The sequence below is a fragment of the Rattus rattus genome, chromosome 17, assembly GCF_011064425.1.
Source record: "Rattus rattus isolate New Zealand chromosome 17, Rrattus_CSIRO_v1, whole genome shotgun sequence".
Taxonomy (NCBI): domain Eukaryota; kingdom Metazoa; phylum Chordata; class Mammalia; order Rodentia; family Muridae; genus Rattus; species Rattus rattus.
This window is the reverse complement of record NC_046170.1, coordinates 1,634,422-1,654,798: the sequence shown is the minus strand read 5'-3', so window position 1 is coordinate 1,654,798 and position 20,377 is coordinate 1,634,422. Positions and strand designations below refer to the sequence as shown.

The following is a 20,377-nucleotide window of genomic DNA, read 5'->3' as shown; positions in this document are numbered from 1 at the left end:
CCAGGAATCAAAGAGAAACTGGTTTAATGGATAGTGGGGATGGAGTCTGTCTCCTGCCAAAACCCTTTAACAAGGCATTAGAATTCCTCGAGGATCTCTGAAACTACTATCTCTAGGGTCTTAGGCACGGGCTGTGTTTAAAGCTTCCCTGGTAAACAGAACAAAAAGCTAGATTTAAACATCCTCGAGAAGTGCGGTGTTTACCTTCTCTGTGTGCGCTTGCATAGGAAGGCCTGTGTTTTCCTTCATGTTTTTTGCGGCGCTTGGAGCTGAGAAAGCCTCTCATCTAGGGAAATAAAACTACATACCCTACCCATGAGCCCACCGCCTCTCTAGCTAGCCAGCAACCACAGGTAACTCGAGTATAAATATAAATTAAATCTGTGGTGTCAGGTGAGCTGTGCACTTAGGTCAAACTGCTTTTAGTCCACAGACCACAGTCTTACATGATCGCTTGTTTGTTTTATCTCTTTTAAGTCATATCCCCAGCACCATATAGATTAGGTCTTAATGTTTTTTTCATCCACCATCCTATGAAGTATTTTCCCTAACCCTTTATTGACATGGGGAGCTGGGGAGAGTAAAAACCCACTGAGTGCCTTCGGAGTTGTAACAAGCTTTGAGACGCGCCATCAACATGGCGGTCAAGTTCCTGGTTTTAGTGAACATTCAGGACACAGAGTCTCAGCTTAGAAACACACAAGACAGTTTGGTGAGATGGCTCGGCGGTTAAGAGCTCTGACCGCCCTTCCTCTTCCATCCCGCGACCATCTGGAATGGGATCAGATGCCCTCTTCTGGTGTGTCCGAAGACAGCGACAGTGTAGTCATACACATGGAATAAATAAATAAATCTTTTTAAAAAAATAATATTAAATAAAAAGAGAAACACTCTAGACAAAACAGCCAGTGTCTACAGATTCTAAGCGAAAGACTACAGGAAATGAAAGTGTGGTATGTGGAGGCTCACGCCATAATCTCAGCACTTAGGGAGCAGAGGCAGGAGGATGGGGAGTTCGAGACCAGCCTTGGATGCATAGCAAGACCCTGTCTCACACAGAAATATGGAAAGCATATTTCAGGCCACTCCCCTGTAATTTGGAAAGAAAAAAAAAAACATGCTTTCCTTTGCTCAGAAGACCAGGCAACTTCTTAGAAGTTGTGTTTACAATATTCTCAACCCACACTTGACTGCCTCCCAGTGAACGTTGCAAAAGTTCCCTGAGAAATGGAACTTTTATTTCATATCAAACTACTTTACAACATTTTAAACAACAGTACAGGTTAATACAGTGTCTATCTTGTACCCGTCCTCCTTGTAGTACACTGACTTTAAAATTAACTGCAAAGGTAGAAAGATTGCAGGTACAGAGAGCTCTGCAATCATTTGGTGGAAAGAGAAGGGGCTTCATTGTATGCTCTGTGCCAGGTCCAGACCCACTGCTCAGTCCCAGCTTTGTACAGGACACTCTCTGCTATAGAAAACAGAATGGCGTAGCTGCTCCTATTGGGGGTTGGGGGTGGCGGTGCCAGACACAGGTGGAAGGGAGGACTCACAGAATGCTGATGTCCAATCGCTGCTGCTGAACATGGCTCAGATGAAAACCACAAAGATCTGCACGGTGTCAAGATGGACTTCCTTGGCTGTGGAAGGCTGCTCTATGGAGGCAGACTTCCAGGAAGTGACAGAGGCAAAAAAACAAAACCAGGAACAAGTCAGGTCAGAGGCTGCCTGAGTGCTGGTTCTTTCGCTTTTGGGGGTAGGCATAGAAGAGTTTATCCGGCTTATACTTTCACATCTGTAGTCTACTTCTGAAGGAAATCAGGACAAGAACTTAACCAGGGCAAGAACCTGGGGAGAGGGCCGTGCAGAGGCCATGGCGGGATGCCGCTCACTGTTGCTCCCTCTGGCCTGTTTTTGTTTGCTTTTCTTCCTTTTATTGGAAATAGATTCTTTTTTTATGTAATATATCCAGGTCACTGCTACTACTCCCTCTACTTCCCCCAGTTCCTTCCTACCTCCCCTGCTAACCCTTCCTTTCTGTCCCTCACGAGACAAGAGCAAGCTTCTAAGAGATAATATAAAAACATAAAACAATATAATAAGAAAACAAAAACTATCACATCAAATTTGGACAGGACAAGCCAACAGAAGGGAAAAGAGCCCAAGAGAAGGAACAAGGATCAGAGACCCACTTGTTTGCACACACAAGAGTAGCATAAAAATATTGAACTGGAAGCCATAATAGACGTGCAGAGGACCTGGTGCAGCCTCATGCAGGCCCTGTGCCTGCTACTTCAGTCTCTGTGAGTTCACACAAACTTTGCTCATGTTGATGAGGATCTTGCTTTCTTGGTGTCCCTCTGTCCCCTCTGTCCCTTAAACAATGTCTACCTCTTCTTCCTTAGGTTCCCTTTGATGGGAGGGATTTGTTGGTGGCATCCCAGTGAAGGCTGAGTGTTACAAGGTCTTTGATTTTCTCTGTATCGCCTGGCTGTGCGTCTCTGTGTTTGTTAGATCCACGGCAGGAGGAAGCTTCTCTGATGATGGCTGAACAAGGCATTAATATTTTTTAAAGATTTATTTGAGTACACTGTAGCTGTTTTCAGACATAACAGAAGACGGCATCGGATGCCCATTACAGATGGTTGTGAGCCACCACGTGGTTGCTGGGAATTGAACTCAGGACCTCTGGAAGAGCAGTCAGCGCTCTTAACCACTGAGCCATCTCTCCAGTCCAAGGCATTGATTTTTATCCCTCCATTTTTCCCTCCATTTTTGACCAATAGTATTTGGTTTTACTGTAGGTCCCTGGGCCATCTAGTCTCTGGTTCTTGTCCACACAGTGTTGGGTATAGGCTCCATCTCATGGAGTGGGCCTTAAGTCAAATCACGTATTGGTTGGTTACTCCCGTGAGCTGTGTGTCACTATACCCCTAGCATATCTTGCTGTCAGGACACCATTGTAGATAAAGGGTTTGTTGCTGGCTTGGTGTTTGTATTTCACTTCTGAGAGAGTGCTGAGTACCTTTCTATATCAAGAAGCTAGAACATAGGCGTAAGGCAGCAGCTCGAATTCTCCACTCTGGTTAGGTGTTGTATTTCAGTAGCAGGGCTTTGCTGATGGTTTCTGCAGAGTAACCTATAGTCTTGGCAACAGCTTAGGTTGTTTGGGGGTTTTCATGGGAACCAATAACTCAATTAGATGTAACCCAATCCTGGTCCTAGACACTTCCTTAGGTGACAAGAAATGGTCAGTTAGGACTCTGTCTCCCCCATTTTTGGCAATTTCATTTAGATTGCCTACATATATGTATATATTTTAGCAAGTCTCTACTGTATTAGCTTTCCATCCTACCCCTCAAAGGCCCCTTAGTTTTAGCTCTCTCTCTCTCTCTCTCTCTCTCTCTCTCTCTCTCTCTCTCTCTCTCTGCATTCTCTCCTGATGAGTGTTAGATCTAATGCTGTTTGTAGTATGCTAGATTGGGTCACCCAAACTACATGAGAATCTACACGTTCACACTAAGACACTGAGGGAACCGTGCCCCGAGATGGTTTTGATTGGTAAATAAAGTTGCCAGCAGCCAATGGCTGGGCAGGGCAGACAGCGGGGACACTTTTAGGATTCTTGGACAAGGGACTGAAGAAGGAGAGGAAGAGGAGATCCAGGATGCCGGGAGAAGGTAGAGGAGAGAAGATACCACGCCTGAAAATGTGTGGGATGGAGAACATAGCTGCCATGTAGGAACTGAAGAAGAGCGGCCCCCAAGAGGACCCCTGACTGGGACTAGGACAACAAAGATAAAATATAGGTTATAGTAAGTAATAACTTGGATATATTGGAGGGACACATAGACGTTAAGAAGTAATTCAGCCATTGAGCTATTTTGGACATATCAACATATAAAGGCTATCTGTGCTTGTATTCTGTTCAGGAACCCAAAACATTGGGGTGGATATCGAGGAACACCACTGCTGATGGGATCAATTTGAGTAGATTAATTGGGTACTGCTATACCTCCCTCATCTCCCTCATCTCCCTCTTCCCTCCCTGGCTCTACTTGATCCTTCCGTTCCAGCCCCTAATCCACCCACACTTATCTATTCTACTTGCCTTTTCTGATGAGATCTGTCTGTTTTCTCTAGTCTTTTACTCTATTACCCTCTATGCTTCTGCAGACTGTGAGCTCTGATTCTCTTAACTGCTGAATGTAAAGAAGTGCATTTAAGAAGAAAATGTGAGTACTTTCCAAATCCTGCTACAAATGACTTGATATTTAAAACTATTATTACAGGTAATCAAAGTCTTCAACTAGTTTTTCATGGGTACCACAAAACAGGATCTGGGTCTAAAACGTAAATGAACCAGTCAGGAGGAGTGTCTGTTTCATGTTCATACTCGAGGTTACCTTCTGGTGAACATCTTACTGTAATATTTCCTTTTACAATTCATCCCAATAAGAAATCAAAGACAGTGGCCCAGAAGGAACAAACACACAATTTGTTTTAGATCACAGCACAGAGATCTTTCTTTTAAAGGAAGTTCTCTTCTTGGCATCAATATTAAGTGGAGGAAAAAAGATCTTGCCCTTTTGAAGTTCTTACAGGAGGCATGGGTGTCTGAGTTAGGTAGAATAAGTTATCACTATATGTTTTTTCAAAGTTGGAATGGTCCTCTGGTCACCATGGCATCCACCAGTAGCCTCAGTTCCAGATCTTGAGGAAGCTGTCCCGGGACCCTGTTGCTACAGCCATGCCATCACCAGTCACTCCCAGGCAACAGACATGGTTGTGGTGTCCTGCTCTGTCAGCCTTCCAGACACTGCAGGTGAAGTCATCGTTCTATCCGGCAAGAAGGAGGTGGTGGCCACTATTAGGGAAGAATACAGATGTGATCCCACAGATGATGTCATGGGAGTAGGTCATGAGCTGCATGGATGTCAAACAGCCTGCACACAACATCATCTGGGCCAGTGGCAAAGGCACTGCCACTGGAAAAGAAACAGATGGCATTGATGTGAGACTCATGAAAGGTCTGCCCGCACTTCTCTCCTCAGACATCCCAGGGCTTGGCTGAACCGTCGTTGCAGCACCAGAGACAAATGGTCTGGTGTCAGGAGGACAGGCTCATGACGTGTCCAGTGTGTCCAGTTAGTGTAGTTGTCTGTTGGCCTGTGTTCTTGATGACCTACAGGACACATGTGGTAACTGTAGAGTTGGTGACTGTCTGATCATTGTCCAGGAACCAGTGACATGACAGATAATTTGCATGTTCTCCCAGCTCACGATTCGCACACTCATTTCCTTAGGGAGTTTGGAACAGATGTTTTCCAGAATTATGCCACCAGACTTAATACTGGTGAGGTCTGCATAGGTCATGACCCAGGAAGAGCACAGGGGAACGGCATGGACCTTGTGTGTGGCATAGCTGTCCCAGATGATGAGTTTCCCATTCTGAGAAGAACTGGCGTAGAGTGTGAAGTCTGTGTAGCAGTGCCTGGCATTTAATCTTGGCCTGATGTCCTCTCAGTGTTCACATCTGGATTATGTCCACTGGGCCACTCTTGTTTCTGGTCTGCAAGAGTTGCATCTGCATATGGATGGGTTTCGAACATCTTTGATCCGGTTTTTCACTTGTTCAGCCTCCTCCGGTGGCTGGCCAAGCCCACTCATCTTTAAGTCTCAACGCTTTTGACATTCTGCAGAATCCATGATTTTCATCCTCAAGTGTTTCTGGTCTGGTGTCCCAGACACGCGAGTCTATCTTCGCCTCAGTCTGGCATGAACATGCAGGCCTGGTCTTCCCACTCTTGGACTGCAGACAGGAGCCTGTCTACAAGGCAGGTCAGTCCACATGGAGGCTGTTTTGGTTCTGGCCCCCACTACCGTCAGCAACTGGGCCCACCATTGCTATCCTCCAGAAATGGAACATTTGACCCATGTTTCCTCTACACAGGTTTTCCTTTGTGTGAACCCCATTCACTCCTTAACTGGTTCTTTTGGAGGCTTCCAAAACACATTACTCTGGGTGACAATTGCTGTCCACCTCCAGAACGCTCTCTTTCCACATAAAACCATCAAAAATGGTTAACTCTTGCCTCCCCCTACCTCTTGTGACTGCCATTTTACTTCTTGCCTCTGAGATTTTTAAAATGTAGCGGGTTTTAGTCATTTTTATTAAAAAAAATCTATTTATTTACTTTATGTATGTCACACTGTTGCTCTCCTCAGACACACCAGAAGAGGGCATCAGATTCCGTTATGAATGGTTGTGAGACACCGTGTGGTTGCTAGGAATTGAATTCAACCTCTGGAAGGGCAGTCAGTGCTCATAACTGCTGAGTCATCTCTCCAGCTCCAATTTTAGTCTTTTTTTTATCCTTTATTTCCTTCTCTCACCCCCATACTCCCTACCCTGCTAACACTTTGTCTTAGCCTGTGTTCTATTGTCTACAGCAACTCTTTAAAAAGAAAGCATTTAATTGGAGCTTGCTTACAGTTTCAGAGGTTTAGTCTGTTATCATCATGGTGGGGAGCATGGTGGCAGCGCATAGATGTGGTGCTGGAGAAGGAGCTGAGAATTTTATATCCAGATCCACAGGCAGCAGGAAGAGGGAGACACCGGGCCTAGCTTGGACTTTTGAAATATCAAAGCCCAACCCCAGGGACACGCCTCCTTCCCGAAGGCCACACCTCCTAATCCTTCTCAAGCAGTGTCACTCCCAGCTGACAAAGCATTAGCCCATTCAAACTCCCACATTCTATTCCCTGGATCCCATAGGCCTGTAACCATATCACAATGCATTCAGTCTAACTTCAAAAGTCCCATAGTCTCAACTGTTAAAACGGGATTCCTCCAACTTCCCTCCTCTTCCCTCCTAACTTTTATTGAAGATGGAATTGTTTCCCTGATTTACTTCAGCGTGTTTGTCTTTGTTTTTTAAGAGGCTCGTGGTTTGGGGATGTTAATTTTGCAACTCTTTGTTGAAAATGTTTATCAGCTCTAAGCATTTTCTGTGAAATCTCTGGGGATCTCTTATACACAAAATCATATCATCTGCAAATATAGACTCTTTGTCCTTTTTCCTATTTGCATCCCTTTGATTTCCTTCTGTTGTCTTATTCAAGCATTATATTGGACAGAAGTGAGTGGGGGCACCTTAATTTTATTTCCTGATCTTAGTGGGGAATGTTTTGGGTTTCTCCTCCTCCTCCTCCTCTTCCTCCTCTTCCTTTTCCTCCTCCTCTTCCTCCTCCTCTTCCTCCTCCTCTTCCTCTTCCTCCTCTTCCTCCTCTACCTTCTCCTTCTCCTTCTCCTCCTCCTTCTCCTCTTCTTCTACATTTATCATGAGAGTGAATATAGGTTTGTCATATATAAGCTTTATCACTTTGAAATATGTTCTTTCTCTCCCTAGTCCCTTCAGAGCTTTTATTTTGAGGGGATGTTGGATTTTTCTGCCTCCGTTGAGACAAACATGTTATGCCCACATTTGAGTGCACTTACGTGATAAATTACATTTATTGATTTCTCTGTGTTGAACTATCCTTGCATGTCTGGAATGAAGCTACTTTGATCAGAGCGAATGATCTTTTTTTTTGATGTGATGTTAAATTTGGTTGCATTTTATTGAGGTTTTTTTTTTTTTCATCTATGTCCACTGGTAAGATTTGCCTATAATTTTCTGTTTGTTGGACATTTACCTGGTTTCGGTATCCAAATAACACTGGCTTCCTGAAAGGAATTTGGAGTGTTCCTTTCCTTATTTTTCAAAATTTAAATTTTATTGATTTATTAGTGTAGGGTGTGGATGCACATAGAGGCCAGAGGGAACGTTTTAGTCCTCTCTTTCCACCTTTATGTAGAATCCAGGAATCAAAGTCTGGATGTCACCTGGCACAGCAAGGATATTTATCTTGTGAGCTATTTTACTTGCCCTCTTTCTGTTTTATGAAATAATTTGATATTGTTATTTGTTCTTCTTTCTGAAGACCTGGTAGAATTTTTTACTGAATTCATTTGGCTCTGGCCTTTTTTCATTTGGGAGATTTTTGTTGCTTGTTATAGATCTTTGGTGTCATTGGTAGGATCATATCCATCTAGAAAGCCACACACTTCTCTTAGACCTTCTAGTTTCAATGAGTATAAATCTTAAAACACATCCTTGTGGTTTTCAGAATCTCCTCTGTGGTGATGTCTCCTTTTTCACCTCGGATTTTGTGGGTTTGTGTCTTCCCTACCTTTCTTCTGATTAACTGGCTGAGGGTTTGCCAATCTTTTCTTTTTAAAGAATCAACTCTTTGCTTCATCAATTCCTTATGTTTACTTCATTAATTTCTGCCACGATCTTACTCACATCTTGAGATTTCTTAGTGCTCTTTGACATTCTAGGTCCGTGGTAAGCGCGTGCCTTACAAGAATGAGCCCTGGATCCATTGCCACTCCAGGAGGGGGGCAAAGAAAAAGAGGAGGAGCAACAACAAAGGGAAAAAATATAACATTTATCCTCATGACTGGATAATTGTATTTCCCTTAGTGCAATGTCCTGAAAGTTCATGCATGTAATAGCACCAGTCAGAATTCCCCTCTTTAAGTGTTCAGTAATAGCTGGGCAGTGGTGGCACACGCCTTTAATCCACACTCAGGAGGCAATTCAGGCAGAGCTCTGAGTGTGAAGCCAGCCTGGTCTACAGAGTGAGTTCCAGGACGTCAGGGATACGTAAGGAAGCCTTGAAAAAACAAAACAAAACAAAACAACCAACCAAACAAAAAGGGGGCTGAAGAGATGGCACTGAATGATCTTCCAGAGGACCTAGGTTCAATTCCCAGTACCCACATGGTGACTCAGTGACTGTCTGTAACGCTTGACGCCCTCACACAGACACATGCAGGCAAAACACCAAATGCACATAAAATAAAAATATATAGAATATAAATGCTGAATAAAATTCCACCATGGCTGTGCCACATCTGCTTCCTACATGCTTTTGGTGGATGCTGAGGATGTCCGTCTTTTGACAGTTGTAAAGAGTATTACAATGAACACGAATGCATAGCCATCTCCTTGGCATGTATACATACTACCCACAGGCTAAACCGTGGGGTCGCGTGATTCCATCATTTGATTCTGGAAGGACAGCCAGTGTCTTAAAGAGCAGCTGTAGCAGTCTGTACCCCAAACACCTATGCCCAGGAGTTCACGTTCCTTTTTTTTTTTTTAAGACAAAAACAACCTGTTTATTTCCATGTAATTTATATACAAGTTACAAACGCTTCCTTCTGCTGCTCAGAACTGTTCTGGAAAGGTCTCCATTTCTTCTTTAATCCTGTTTTCTACGAGTAACGTGAAGTCGCTGTCTGTATCGGAGAGGTCGTAGCTGACAAGCACCTGTTTGCTGGTCCTTCTGGCTAAGCGCCGAGCGAGGCCGGTGGAAGTCGCCTCAGAAATGTCTCCAAGAAGGGAGATGCACACAGGGATGGAGTCGAAGCGGCTGCACATGGCCACTGCCAGTTTGCGTAGATGCGGCGTTGCCCCCACCCACAGGAAGAGCGAGTCTGCCAGCCGCATGATGTGAAAGTGGACGAGCTGCTCCCACAGCCTTGCAAGGAAGTTGGGGAAGTCCGTAGGTCCGCAGCGGCTCGTGGCTCCTCCACCCCCCCAGGAGTTCACATTTCTCCACATTCTTGCCAACCCGTGTTACCTTTTAGGTTTCCTGTTGTGTTTTCCGTGGGTTTTATTCCCATTTCCCCAATGGGTGGTGGCGCTAAGCATATTTTTCTATGATTTCTTGGCCACCTGAGTATCTTCTGCGGAGAAAGGTCTCTTCAAGTCCTTCTGAGACAATTCAGGGAAGATTATGGAAGGAAACGGGAAGGGAAAGGAGCCTCAGTCTAGAGCCTCGTTGAAGCCTTTTGCTGGCACATTAACAGCATTGGTGTGCCGAGTCCACATAGAAACAGTTTCTTCCTGACAGACGTTGTGTGTTAACACAGCAGCGAACAAGCCTGAGACCTGAGTGTCTACGACCTGGGGAAAGGTCTATTCCACTCCCAGATGGTCTCTGGAAATCTCAAACTTTGTTCAGAGTAATGGAGATGTAATAATAGTGGTCCAGCTCCTCGGGAACCAACCCGGGATCCCATCTGGGTTCCTTAGCAACCCTTTGAAAATAAAGTCTCAGAACCCATTAGGCTGGTAGATACTTATGGTAAAGGCAACATGGCGGGGAGGGAGGGGCTGTCTGTGAGAAACCACCTCACACTCCCATGTGCTTGGCTTCGTCTTTCCCTCTGAGCGCCTCTGTATTAACCCCTGCTTCTAAATCTATTAAGTGCCTTTGAGTAAACTCCAAGTCTGCTTCATACTGGCTCATCCTGAAATTTTTTTTCTGTGCCGGAGGGAAGGATCTGGTTACACCCAAGTAGAGGTCTCTGAAGAGAACCCTTCAGGCTGCCCCGAGCACCAGTTCAGAGCTGTGTGTCCACTACTGTCACTGTCGACCCCTGTCTACTTTGTTATTGGGTTGGTGGCCTGGATCTTCTAGTCTTGCCAGATTCTCACTGGTGTCTTCTATTTCCTCCTTGGTCACAGAAAGAGAACCGAGGCTCGTGGGGCAGAGCACCTTGGTAGCCCTGCAGAAGCCTCGTATCTGCCACCATCCTTGGCGTGTACTCTACTCCTCTAAATGCTGTTCCTGGCAAATGCTTTGCATCTGTGGCAACCGCCTCGAGAGCCCAGCAAAGCAGACGTGAAGGGAACGAGGGCTGACAGGATGTGGACGGGCAGGAGACCACACAGGACACACCGAAACCTAGTTCCCAGCACAAAGGAGATTTATCTGCTCCAGGGGGACAAAGGGCAGGGAATAAGAGACAAAGACAGGAGACAGAGGATGAGGGAGAAGGGAAAAGGAGCAAGGGAGAAGAGGAAGGGGATGTTTGCCTAGGACTGCTCCTGGATAGAGAAGAGACAGACATGGCCTGTAGACAAATGGCATTTAAGTACAAAGGGGGAAGGGGGAAATCCCGTGTTACGATGAGTTGGTTTGTTTTGACTGGGCATGTAAATTAAGGTGACCAAAAGGGAGATTTTGACCGCTGGACTTCGGTACTTTGATAGCTGGATCCTAGTGGTCAGACTCAGGAGGAGGGATTGGCCAAATAGGGGAATAGACCTTGGTGGGTGGCTTTAGGGATGTCATTAGTCTAGCAAGGAGGAGGCAATGGGGAGGGGCAGGACTTACCAGAGCTATGTTTGACATGCTCCGGCCATGCTCGAGCCTACCAGAGCCCTTCAGTCCCACCTTTTCATTTTATTAACGCGCCATTTTATTAACGTGTTGGGTAGGTACGCAGTGCTTTCTCTGGCTGCTTCCTGCAGACATTGGGACCCAAGGAAGCCGAAATGTTGGTCAAGGTCAGGAAGAGCAGGCTGCTTTGCTTGTCCAGCCTCTGTGGGACCATCTGAGGTAGTCTGTGAGGCTGGACCGTGGTGTGTATTCTGAGGAAAGAGCTGGGATGGGCGAGTTGCTGGAGCAGTTTGAGTTGATTTGAAATCTGCTGTGACAGATAGACGAGAGACAGGAGCAAAGTGTCCGTCTTTAAGGAGTTTAGGGTTTTATCCTGAGCGTACATGTAAAACTTTCAGGTTTATGGCCGTAATAGTAGGGGGGGGGAGTCCTGAGACCAGAAAAAGGGGGAGAGACCCCACCCTTTAGGAACAGACAGGCGGGGGAACAGGCTGTTGGTTAGCAGAAGTCCTTTTGACCTGTGAGAGATGGGATTGAGTTGGTTTTTGATGCCTGTAGGAGTTTTTAAGTTCATAAAAAGAGCCAAACATTTTAGATATGTTAGCATTGCCACCGTTTATCTGTACTGAAGTCCACATGGGAGCAGTAGGCCCATGGAGCGAATCTTAAGAGGCAGACCAATCCCCAAGACCAAGTTCTCAGCACAAAGGAGATATATTTGCCCCAGGGAGACAAAGAACAGGGAACAAGAGACAAGACAGAAGACAGAGGATGGGGGAGAAGGGGAGAGGAGAAAGGGAGAGGGGGAAGGGGTTGTTAAGTTACCTGGTAGGGACAAAGAATTGTTTCCGGATAGAGAAGAGACAGATGTGGCCTGTAGGCAAATGGCAGTTTATAAAAAGAAAGGGGAAACCCCAAGTTAGGATGAGACCTGTAATTTTAATCGGACAGGTTAATTAGGGCAGCCAAAGGGAGATTTGACTGCTGGACTTGAGTACTTTTTGTTAGCTGGACCTTGGTGCTCAGCCTCAGGATAAGGGATTGGTCGAATAGACCCTAGATTAGGAATGTAATCTAATGGGTTTTAGCAAGGCCGAGGGAATGGGGAAGGGTGAGATCTGCCAGAGCCATGTTTGCGATGCCTACTAGATCCCTTCAGGATGCCCGTGGTTGGAGCTTACACTCAAGAAAACACGAAGACATTGAGCTCTAAGGGTCTTTCTTTGTTTCCTGGGCAGTGTGAAATGTGTGTGTGTGTGTGTGTGTGTGTGTGTGTGTGTGTGTGTGTTAGTTTGAATGAAAATGGCCCCCACAGAGTCACAGGGAGTAGCATTATTTTATTGGTGGTGTGGCCTTGTTGGGGGAAATGTGTCACTGGAGGTAGGCTTTGAGGTGTCAAGTGCTCAAGCCAGGCCCAGTGTCCCTCTGTCTTTTGGCGGCCTATGGGTCCAGATGTAGAACTCTCAGTTACTTCAGCGCCATGCCTGCCTGTGTGCCACCCTGCTTCCACTATCACAATAACGGACTAAATGTCCAAACTTGTAAGCCGGCCCCAATCAAATGTTTTCATTTATAAAAGTTGTCATGGCCTTGGTGTCTCTTCACAGCGATAGAAATGCTAGGACAGAAGTTGGCACCAGGGGACCGGGTGTTGCTGTGATAGGCCTGACCACGCTTTTGTTTGGAGGGATGTGGACTTTGAGACTTTGGGTTTGGAAAGCGGTTGAAAGCTTCAGGTGGGGCTTAATGGGCCAGCCTAGTAGGAGCAGAGGAAAGCGGAGGTGCTAAGGGGTGATTTGAACTGTGGGGGCCTGGCTCAGAAGACTTCGGAGGAAGAGAATATTTGTATGTGGCCTGGAAATCGTTCTTGTGATATTTTGAGTAAGAATGTGGTTGTCTTTTGCCTTTGTCCGGAAAAATCTGACTGAGGCTACATTGAAGAGTTTTGGCTTCATCGCACTGGCAGAGGAAATCTCAAAACAGTCTCCATCATGTGGTTGTGAGTGGCCACTCCTATGCAGATCTATAATGAGCAAGGAAAAAAAATACAAAATGTACAGTTTGAGGAGAAAAGGGGCACCAGGAAGTGAAATGGAGCTAAGTCCTGTGTTCAAGGAGATAAACAGATTAAAGAAAAAGAAGCTTAATGCTTTTTAAAGGGAGGGGTAAACTCAGGACAAGATCCCAGCCAGTGAAAAGGAATTAAAGAGAAGTTTAGAGTCAGATCTGGGTGAAAAAAGGACATAGGTTCCTGAATATCCACCTCAGAAGCTGTCCATGTATCGGGAATGTTGGATGTGCTTATATGAGAAGAGAAGTCTTCCATTGAATGAACATTCTATATCCAGTTCTGGACATGGGGATGAGCAGTGATCTTATGCACGGCCAAGCAAGGTGAGTGTGAACTTGGGGACAAATGCCTGGCTTTTCTGTTGGTATTTGTGTAGCCGCCTCCCAAGCCTTGTATCCACCACAAGTCACTTTATATTTAAATGTCAAGCCTTTTCCAGTAAGCGGCACAGGCCATGGTTCTATTTCACAGCGAAACAGATGACAAGGAGACAAGTCAGGCACTATTGGCGAGCATTTATTTTCCCGAAGTAGGAGAGGAGGTGACCCTCAGGACATGCATGGCAGTGGGCAGAGTAGCACTAATGGTGGCCCTGGTCATCCGGGTGCTCCTTCTGGAAGGACATAAGCCCTGGACACAGCTGTGGCTGGCACTGTCAGTTCCCGTGGGTTGGGGCAAACCCTTTGTGGTCCCATATTCTGTCAGCTGAGGCTCAGAGGGGAAAAGCAATGTCCTCAGGCTCACGCAATCCAGTCACTCGGCTAAGCCAGGCCACTGTTTCCTCCAGAGGAGCAAGCAGATTTATTTCCCCACCCTGGGGCACTGTTGTCTCCAGGGAAGCAAGAGTGAGTTTTAAATTCCTGACTTGGCCCCAGCCACTCAAGAATAATGTCAACTAAGTTCTTTAATTTAACTATGCCACTGTGCCTGTAGCTCCCACAACCAGCTGCTTTCTGAAGGGCAACTTTGTATGGCCCTTCCTGCCCCCAGGTCCTAAGACTCTCCAGTTCATCTGTTTGGCCTCACATATATTTATCCTCTTTCCTATATAAATATAACTATAGCTTATAACACCAAGCTATGGCAATCACTGTCACCATAGCATGACTTTGATTATCAACTACACAGGCATGGCGTCAGAAGTAGAGTGGGGTAGAAAAAGTAGAAGACCTAACATTCGGTTGAAGAGGGATGGATGGAAGTTGATTCTTGGTGAATTTAGGTCACAGTTGACCTACATAGCCCCTTTCTAACAACCCGAGTCTCCATGTTGAGAGGAGACTGCCTTTTGCCTATGTCAGGGATGGGGGAAAGATTAATTTTGCTGGTAGAATTTGCAGTTCCTTTCAGAAATCTGATTCTGAGCCCACTCCTGTGCTGGAGACCGAGAAACAGGAGGAGCTCTCGTGGGGACCTCCTCCCTTGGGGCCTAGTGGACCAGTCTGAGACTCCCAGAATTCTGAGTGTAGGTGGAGGCCAAGGAAGTCTGAAGCATGGGGCTTGGGACTGGGATGGATGGAAGCCTGGGAGGTGAGTGGTGCTGGAGAGGGCCTGCAGCAGGGATAATATTCCGGGTCCCAGCAGCCTCCGAGGAAGAGGAACTGGGTAGCACATGCTTGAAAGATATGGGTGTTCCCTATATGTAAGAAGAGAAGGGGGCCAAGGCTGGAGACTGGGAAGGCATCATAGGATCCAAAGGCACCAAAACAAGGACCCTGGTCTCATCTAAAGCAGTGGGGAGTAGGTATTGGGTAAGGCTAGCCAGAACGTGCTTCCCGGCAGCCATGTTGGAAGAGAATGAGCTGGAGGGGACGGACGGGAAGTACAGGGACCTGAGGCCTCACAGAGTGACAGCCCAGGGGACGGAGGTGAGCAAAGGTGGAGTTGTTGGCAAGGCTCTTGCTGGATGGCAGAAGGATAGGGTTTGCTGAGCCTTGTGGAGACACCAGACCCGTGGTCATCAGGCTCTTCTCCCTAGGCCAACTTGTGGAGTATCTTCTTCACCCAGAGCATCCTGGGGTCGGCACAGATATCTCGGTTCTTGATGGTTATCAAACTGGAAGAGAGGTAATGGAGAAAGCCGTAGCATTAGCAGGCTCGTTGCCGAAAGTGTGGGCCTTGCGGCCTGCCTATCTGGACTGTATTCTGGTTTTGCTCCTTGCTAGCAAGTCAGCTAACTTCTCTAGGCCCTGGTCTCTACATCTGCAAAATGGGGCTGACAGCCCTGCCCAGCTGCATGGTATTGATGGAGCCATCCGGATACATACTGTCCTGCTCAAGAAGGCAGACGCTACTTAGGGCTGCAGCACATAGTAGGTGCTATATAATGGCCCCAACATTTTTACACTGTTTTGTTTCCGAGTGAGTGGGGGGGGCAGGGTATGTGCACATTCATGTAGAGACCATAGGTCAACATAGAGTGCCTCCCTCACTTGCTACCCATCTTAGTTTTAAATACAGTTCCCTGAACTCGAAGCTCTCCAATTCAGCTAGACTGGACAGCAAGGCTGAGAGATCTTCCTATGTTTGCTTCCCCAGGACTGGGGGTTTCTAGTCACATGCTGCCACATCTGGCCTTTTTTTGCATGAGAGCTAAGGATTCGAACTTGGGTCCTCAATACTTGCTCAGCAAACATTTTACTGACTGAGCAGTTTGCCATCCCTCTTTATAATGGCTTCTCTAATTCTTGCAACAATTCTGTGTGCCCCTGCCCTGTGCTCCCCGTCCCTGTACATCCATTCTACCCACAGATGTAAAGAAATTTGGCTGAATAGAAGAAGGGGTGAAGTATGTCTTGGGTTGGGGCTGGACTGTGACTTTGAAGAGCATCCTTTTCAGGCCTTTTCGAGAGTCCCAGAGCATCTATCTGGTGGAGAAATAGGTTTGTCCACGAGGGTAGTGTTAACTGTCAATTGACAGTATCTAGGATCCCTTAGGGGGATTGCTGGGCATGCCCGTGAGAACTGTCTTATTTTAAGTGATATGAGAAGGCCTGTCTTAACTGTGACGGAGCTATTCCCCGGACAGTAGATCCTGGATGGTATAAAGTGGAGAGAGCAAGCTGAGCATTTGCACTCATCCCTCTGTTTCCTGAGGGTGGATGGCATGTGGCAAGCAGCTTTTTTGTTTTTTACCTCCATCTTTATTAAATTGGGTATTTCTTATTTACATTTCAATTATTACCTTTCCCGGTTTCCGGGCCAACATCCCCCTAGCCCCTCCCCCTCCCCTTCTATATGGATGTTCCCCTCCCCATCCTCCCCCCATACCACCCTCCCCCCAACAATCACGTTCACTGGGGGTTCAGTCTTGGCAGGACCAAGGGCTTCCCCTTCCACTGGTGCTCTTACTAGGCTATTCATTGCTACCTATTCGGTTGGAGCCCAGGGTCAGTCCAACAAGCAGCTTTAAGTTCCTGGTGCCATGACTTCCCTGCCATGATGCCCTGAACCCTGAGCTGTGTGCTGAAACACACCCTTTCTCCCCTAAGTCATTCTTGTCAGAATCCAGTCATTTATCACAGCATTTAGAAAAGAAACTAAGACAACCAACAAGTATGGCCCAAGGGACACCTGAAGCAAGTACCAGGCCAGCCCTGGGCACTGAAGCTGTAGTGGGTACAGGCTGGCTGGTGGTGGGGCCTCTGCTCCCACTCCATCTCTGCTTCCTAAGAGTCCAGCCACAGGGCGGAGAGCAGCTGGCTCCCCTCATAACTGACCTGACTTGAATCACTGACCACTAGTGAGCAGAGCTTGAGGACAATAGCAGCACTGAGCCTGTCTTTTTTGTTTTGTTTTGTTTTTGTTTTTGTTTTGTTTTGTTTTGTTTTGTTTGAAATGAGGTCTCACCATGTAATCCTGGCTGTCCTGGAACTCACTGTGTAGACCAGGTTGGCCTTGAACTCATGGAGAGCCACCTGCCACTGCCTCTTGAGTGCTGGGATTAAAGATGTGGGACACCATGCCCAGCCTGAGTTTGGCTTCTTGGGCAGTTTACCCAAGGCTAGTCCCTACCTGTGTATCTGTCTTTCCATCTGTCAAGCCGCATTCTTTCTACAGTTCCTTTGGGCTCAGAGTCAATGGATCACTAGAGTCTGTCCTTCACTATCTCCTGTGTAGCAAGTCATGAGCTCTGTGACTCCCATTGTTGTAGCTGTCCTGTGATGCTAAAGAGACCCTTAAGCTCATGCCACCTCCTCATTGTGCAGGGAAACCAGACAGACTACAATCGCTGCACCGGGCTGTAAAGGGTTAAAGAGCACGTGCTGTTTCTGCCTTTGAGAAACAAAGAGTTAAGGCTCTACTGAAGTGATGGGAAAGAGTCTCAGAGCCGAAGGGGCCAGAACCTTGGGAAAACTCCTATTCTGCCATTTGTAGACACCTCTGAGAGATAATGTCAACTGTGAGGAGGAGAGAGAGAGAGAGAGAGAGAGAGAGAGAGAGAGAGAGAGAGAGAGAGAGAGGATTATAGAGCATAAGAGGTGGTGTCATGACCCCAAATCCAAGAACCATCAGATAGGTGATGTGGCTAGCAGCAGGATCTAAGGGGTCAGAAGCAGCCAGAGGACTACCACAGAAAGATGAGTTTTCTGGTAGGGTGAAAGAAACTGGGTAAGCATGGAGAATCACAAGCCAAGACTCTGCCCAGGAATACAGATGCTCCTGCTGCAGCCTAGGAAACCTTGCTCCATGCTTTTCTTTACATAGCCTGCTTTCCTTGCCCTTTGCTGAGCCTAGGTTGTGATCCCTTTGCTAAGCCTGAAAGTCCCTTCCCTCTCCTGAGCCTAGATCCCCTTCCCTTTGCTGAGCCTGGATCCCCTTCCCTTTGCTGAGCCTGGGTCTCACCTATGAAGTGGGGGCAACCTCCTTGTAGAATTGCTCTAAAGATTGAATGAATCACGCGGGTAGTATTCAGAATAGCCCGGGCACGTGGGCAGCCATCTCTTAATAGTATGTCTCTGATTAAAATGGCTACCTCGAAGAATTCCAGGTCACTGGGAGGACCCAGAATGTCTTGGCGGGGAATGGCTCCGGGCATGTTGTTTGTACTCTAACAACTATGCTGCTTCTCATCGTCAATAGCCTGTGGCTACACACTGCCCACAGGTCCATGCCATGCTGGGGTGGTACCCATTTATTCAGTGGCCGTCCTCAGCTCTGTCAGGTCACAGATGTTCAACAGTATCTATGGAATAATGCCATCATTCTTGGATTCAGAAAACCCAAGCCTGGCTGAGCCATCCCATCCAGCCAAGCCTTCTTGAATAGGAGTCTGATACATCCTGCCTACCCTTGGGCCGCACCTGTCAGGCCCACCCTCCAAGGCTCTGAAGCCCCAGCTCCCTACTCACACGACGCCAGGCTTTCGGCAGGACTTTGAGGTCCAATAGAACTCCTTCACGAAACGTGGTGGCAGAGGGTGACGGATGTAGTCCTGGCAGCAGATACTGTCTTCCACATTGGCACCATAGGGACCTGGAGGAGACATGGGACCCAGGGGACATTAGCTGGAGCACAGAGAAGCCAGCTTCAGCCTTACCCCTGATCACAAACTGACCTATAGGGAAAAGATTCTCTTCCACACTGATGAATATCCTCTAAGCCTCATGCGCCCCAGCCTGGGGAGTCTCTGAGACGCCACTAAGGGCCCAGTGTCTTATGATCTGGGACAGTCAGCTCTAGGAAGTGGATTCAGAAAGACTAAATGGCTTCTAAATGGGTCCTGCACCTTTTTCTCAGCCAGGAAGAGCCTCATGGCTCACTTTGGGCCAGTCTGTGGACAATAGCACCAGCTTCCCTGGAGCCTGGGGAACGCTCAGCCCTATGGCAGACTTCCCTACCCCCGTGTACGCGACACAGAACTAGAGGTGCACCTTCCTCTTCTCAATGCCTCGGTGAGGCTACGTCAGATAGGGGAAGGCAAGCATCCAAGGTCCCAGTGAGACCGTGCAACAGAATCAGAATCAAGGCTCAGACAGGTGACAGTTACGACACAGACCTGGTTCAAATCCCACTCTGTCTCTGACTGACCCTGTTCATCTGTTATCTCCAAGGCCCGCGGAAGAATACCAATTCCATAGGGTTTTGCTACAAGGAAGCTCTCCAGATACTCGCTCCTGTGAGCAACAACTGTTTGGCTGTAGTTGCCTCACCTCCTACTGTGACCCCTCTCCTGCCCAGCCCAAAACAGAAGTGTTGACACTGCCATGGGAAAGAGGGGTCTGGACCCTGTATCCACAACAGGCTCCAGAGCAAACCTTGGGTGTTGGGGGAGTGGGGTGTCGCGGGGCCAGCTTTTAAGAGAGGCTCTACCTTCCCTGACTCAAGCCTGGTACCTTGCAGGCACTGCACCCACTCCCAGGGACCCTGTATTTGAGCTGTCTGGGCAGCGAGATCCCCAGGTCTTACATAACACAACCCCCAAACCAATTGGCAGATCCTAAAAGCTGAGCCTTCCTAGCGACCCGATTTATAAATGTGTACACCTGGGCTCTGAGAAGTAATAGAGCTGGCCCAGGGGAAGTGTCGGAGCTAGCCCAAAGCCATAGGGCCCAATGGCAGACTCACTCTGGGACTCTTTCCAGATTCTCTGGTGTCCACCCTCCTACTCCCCAGCCTTACCTGCATCGGAGGTCTGAAGTGCCACAGCAAGAAGGACGAGAGCCACCAGGAGTGGGACTCGCAGGCTGGCCATGATGTGTGTGTATCCCAGTCAGGTGTCTATTGGCCAGAGGACAGAAGGTCTGATACTTAAGTACTCTCTCCACCCACTAACTGGCTCAGGGACCTCTTAGTCATTACCAAGCCTGACCTTCGTGTCCTGAAAGAAGAAGTCCCACTTCCCCTCATGGGAGGATCCAAAGGCGGGGGACTACTCAGAGGGGACTGCCACTCTTCCAAACTGTGGGTCTCCAGAGACTTGTAAAGTCCCCTTAGCGGTGCTCTGCAGAGGATGTTTGTTCTGTGACCTCAGCCATGTCACTAGGGGCCTTGGAGAGGACTGTGGGTAGAGATGGAGAAGCTAGGCAACGCTCCATTGCCCACCTCAGTGGCCATGGG

General features: G+C 47.4%; 1 protein-coding gene and 2 pseudogenes across 1 annotated transcript; all 3 read right to left on the bottom strand.

Moving 5' to 3' along the window:
- Nucleotides 1-4,682: 4,682 nt before the first annotated feature.
- On the bottom strand, nucleotides 4,683-5,673 carry LOC116886339 (annotated as a pseudogene).
- Nucleotides 5,674-9,219: 3,546 nt separating this feature from the next.
- Nucleotides 9,220-11,259, bottom strand: LOC116886581 (annotated as a pseudogene).
- Nucleotides 11,260-13,818: 2,559 nt separating this feature from the next.
- Nucleotides 13,819-20,029, bottom strand: Ccl22 (C-C motif chemokine ligand 22). Its single transcript, XM_032887969.1, has 3 exons — nucleotides 19,940-20,029; nucleotides 18,670-18,793; nucleotides 13,819-15,374 (listed from the first exon to the last, which is right to left on the bottom strand). The coding sequence occupies exons 1-3, from the start codon at nucleotides 20,010-20,012 to the stop codon at nucleotides 15,293-15,295; spliced, it is 279 nt and encodes a 92-aa protein (XP_032743860.1). The 5' UTR covers nucleotides 20,013-20,029; the 3' UTR covers nucleotides 13,819-15,292.
- Between the last annotated feature and the right edge of the window lie 348 nt (nucleotides 20,030-20,377).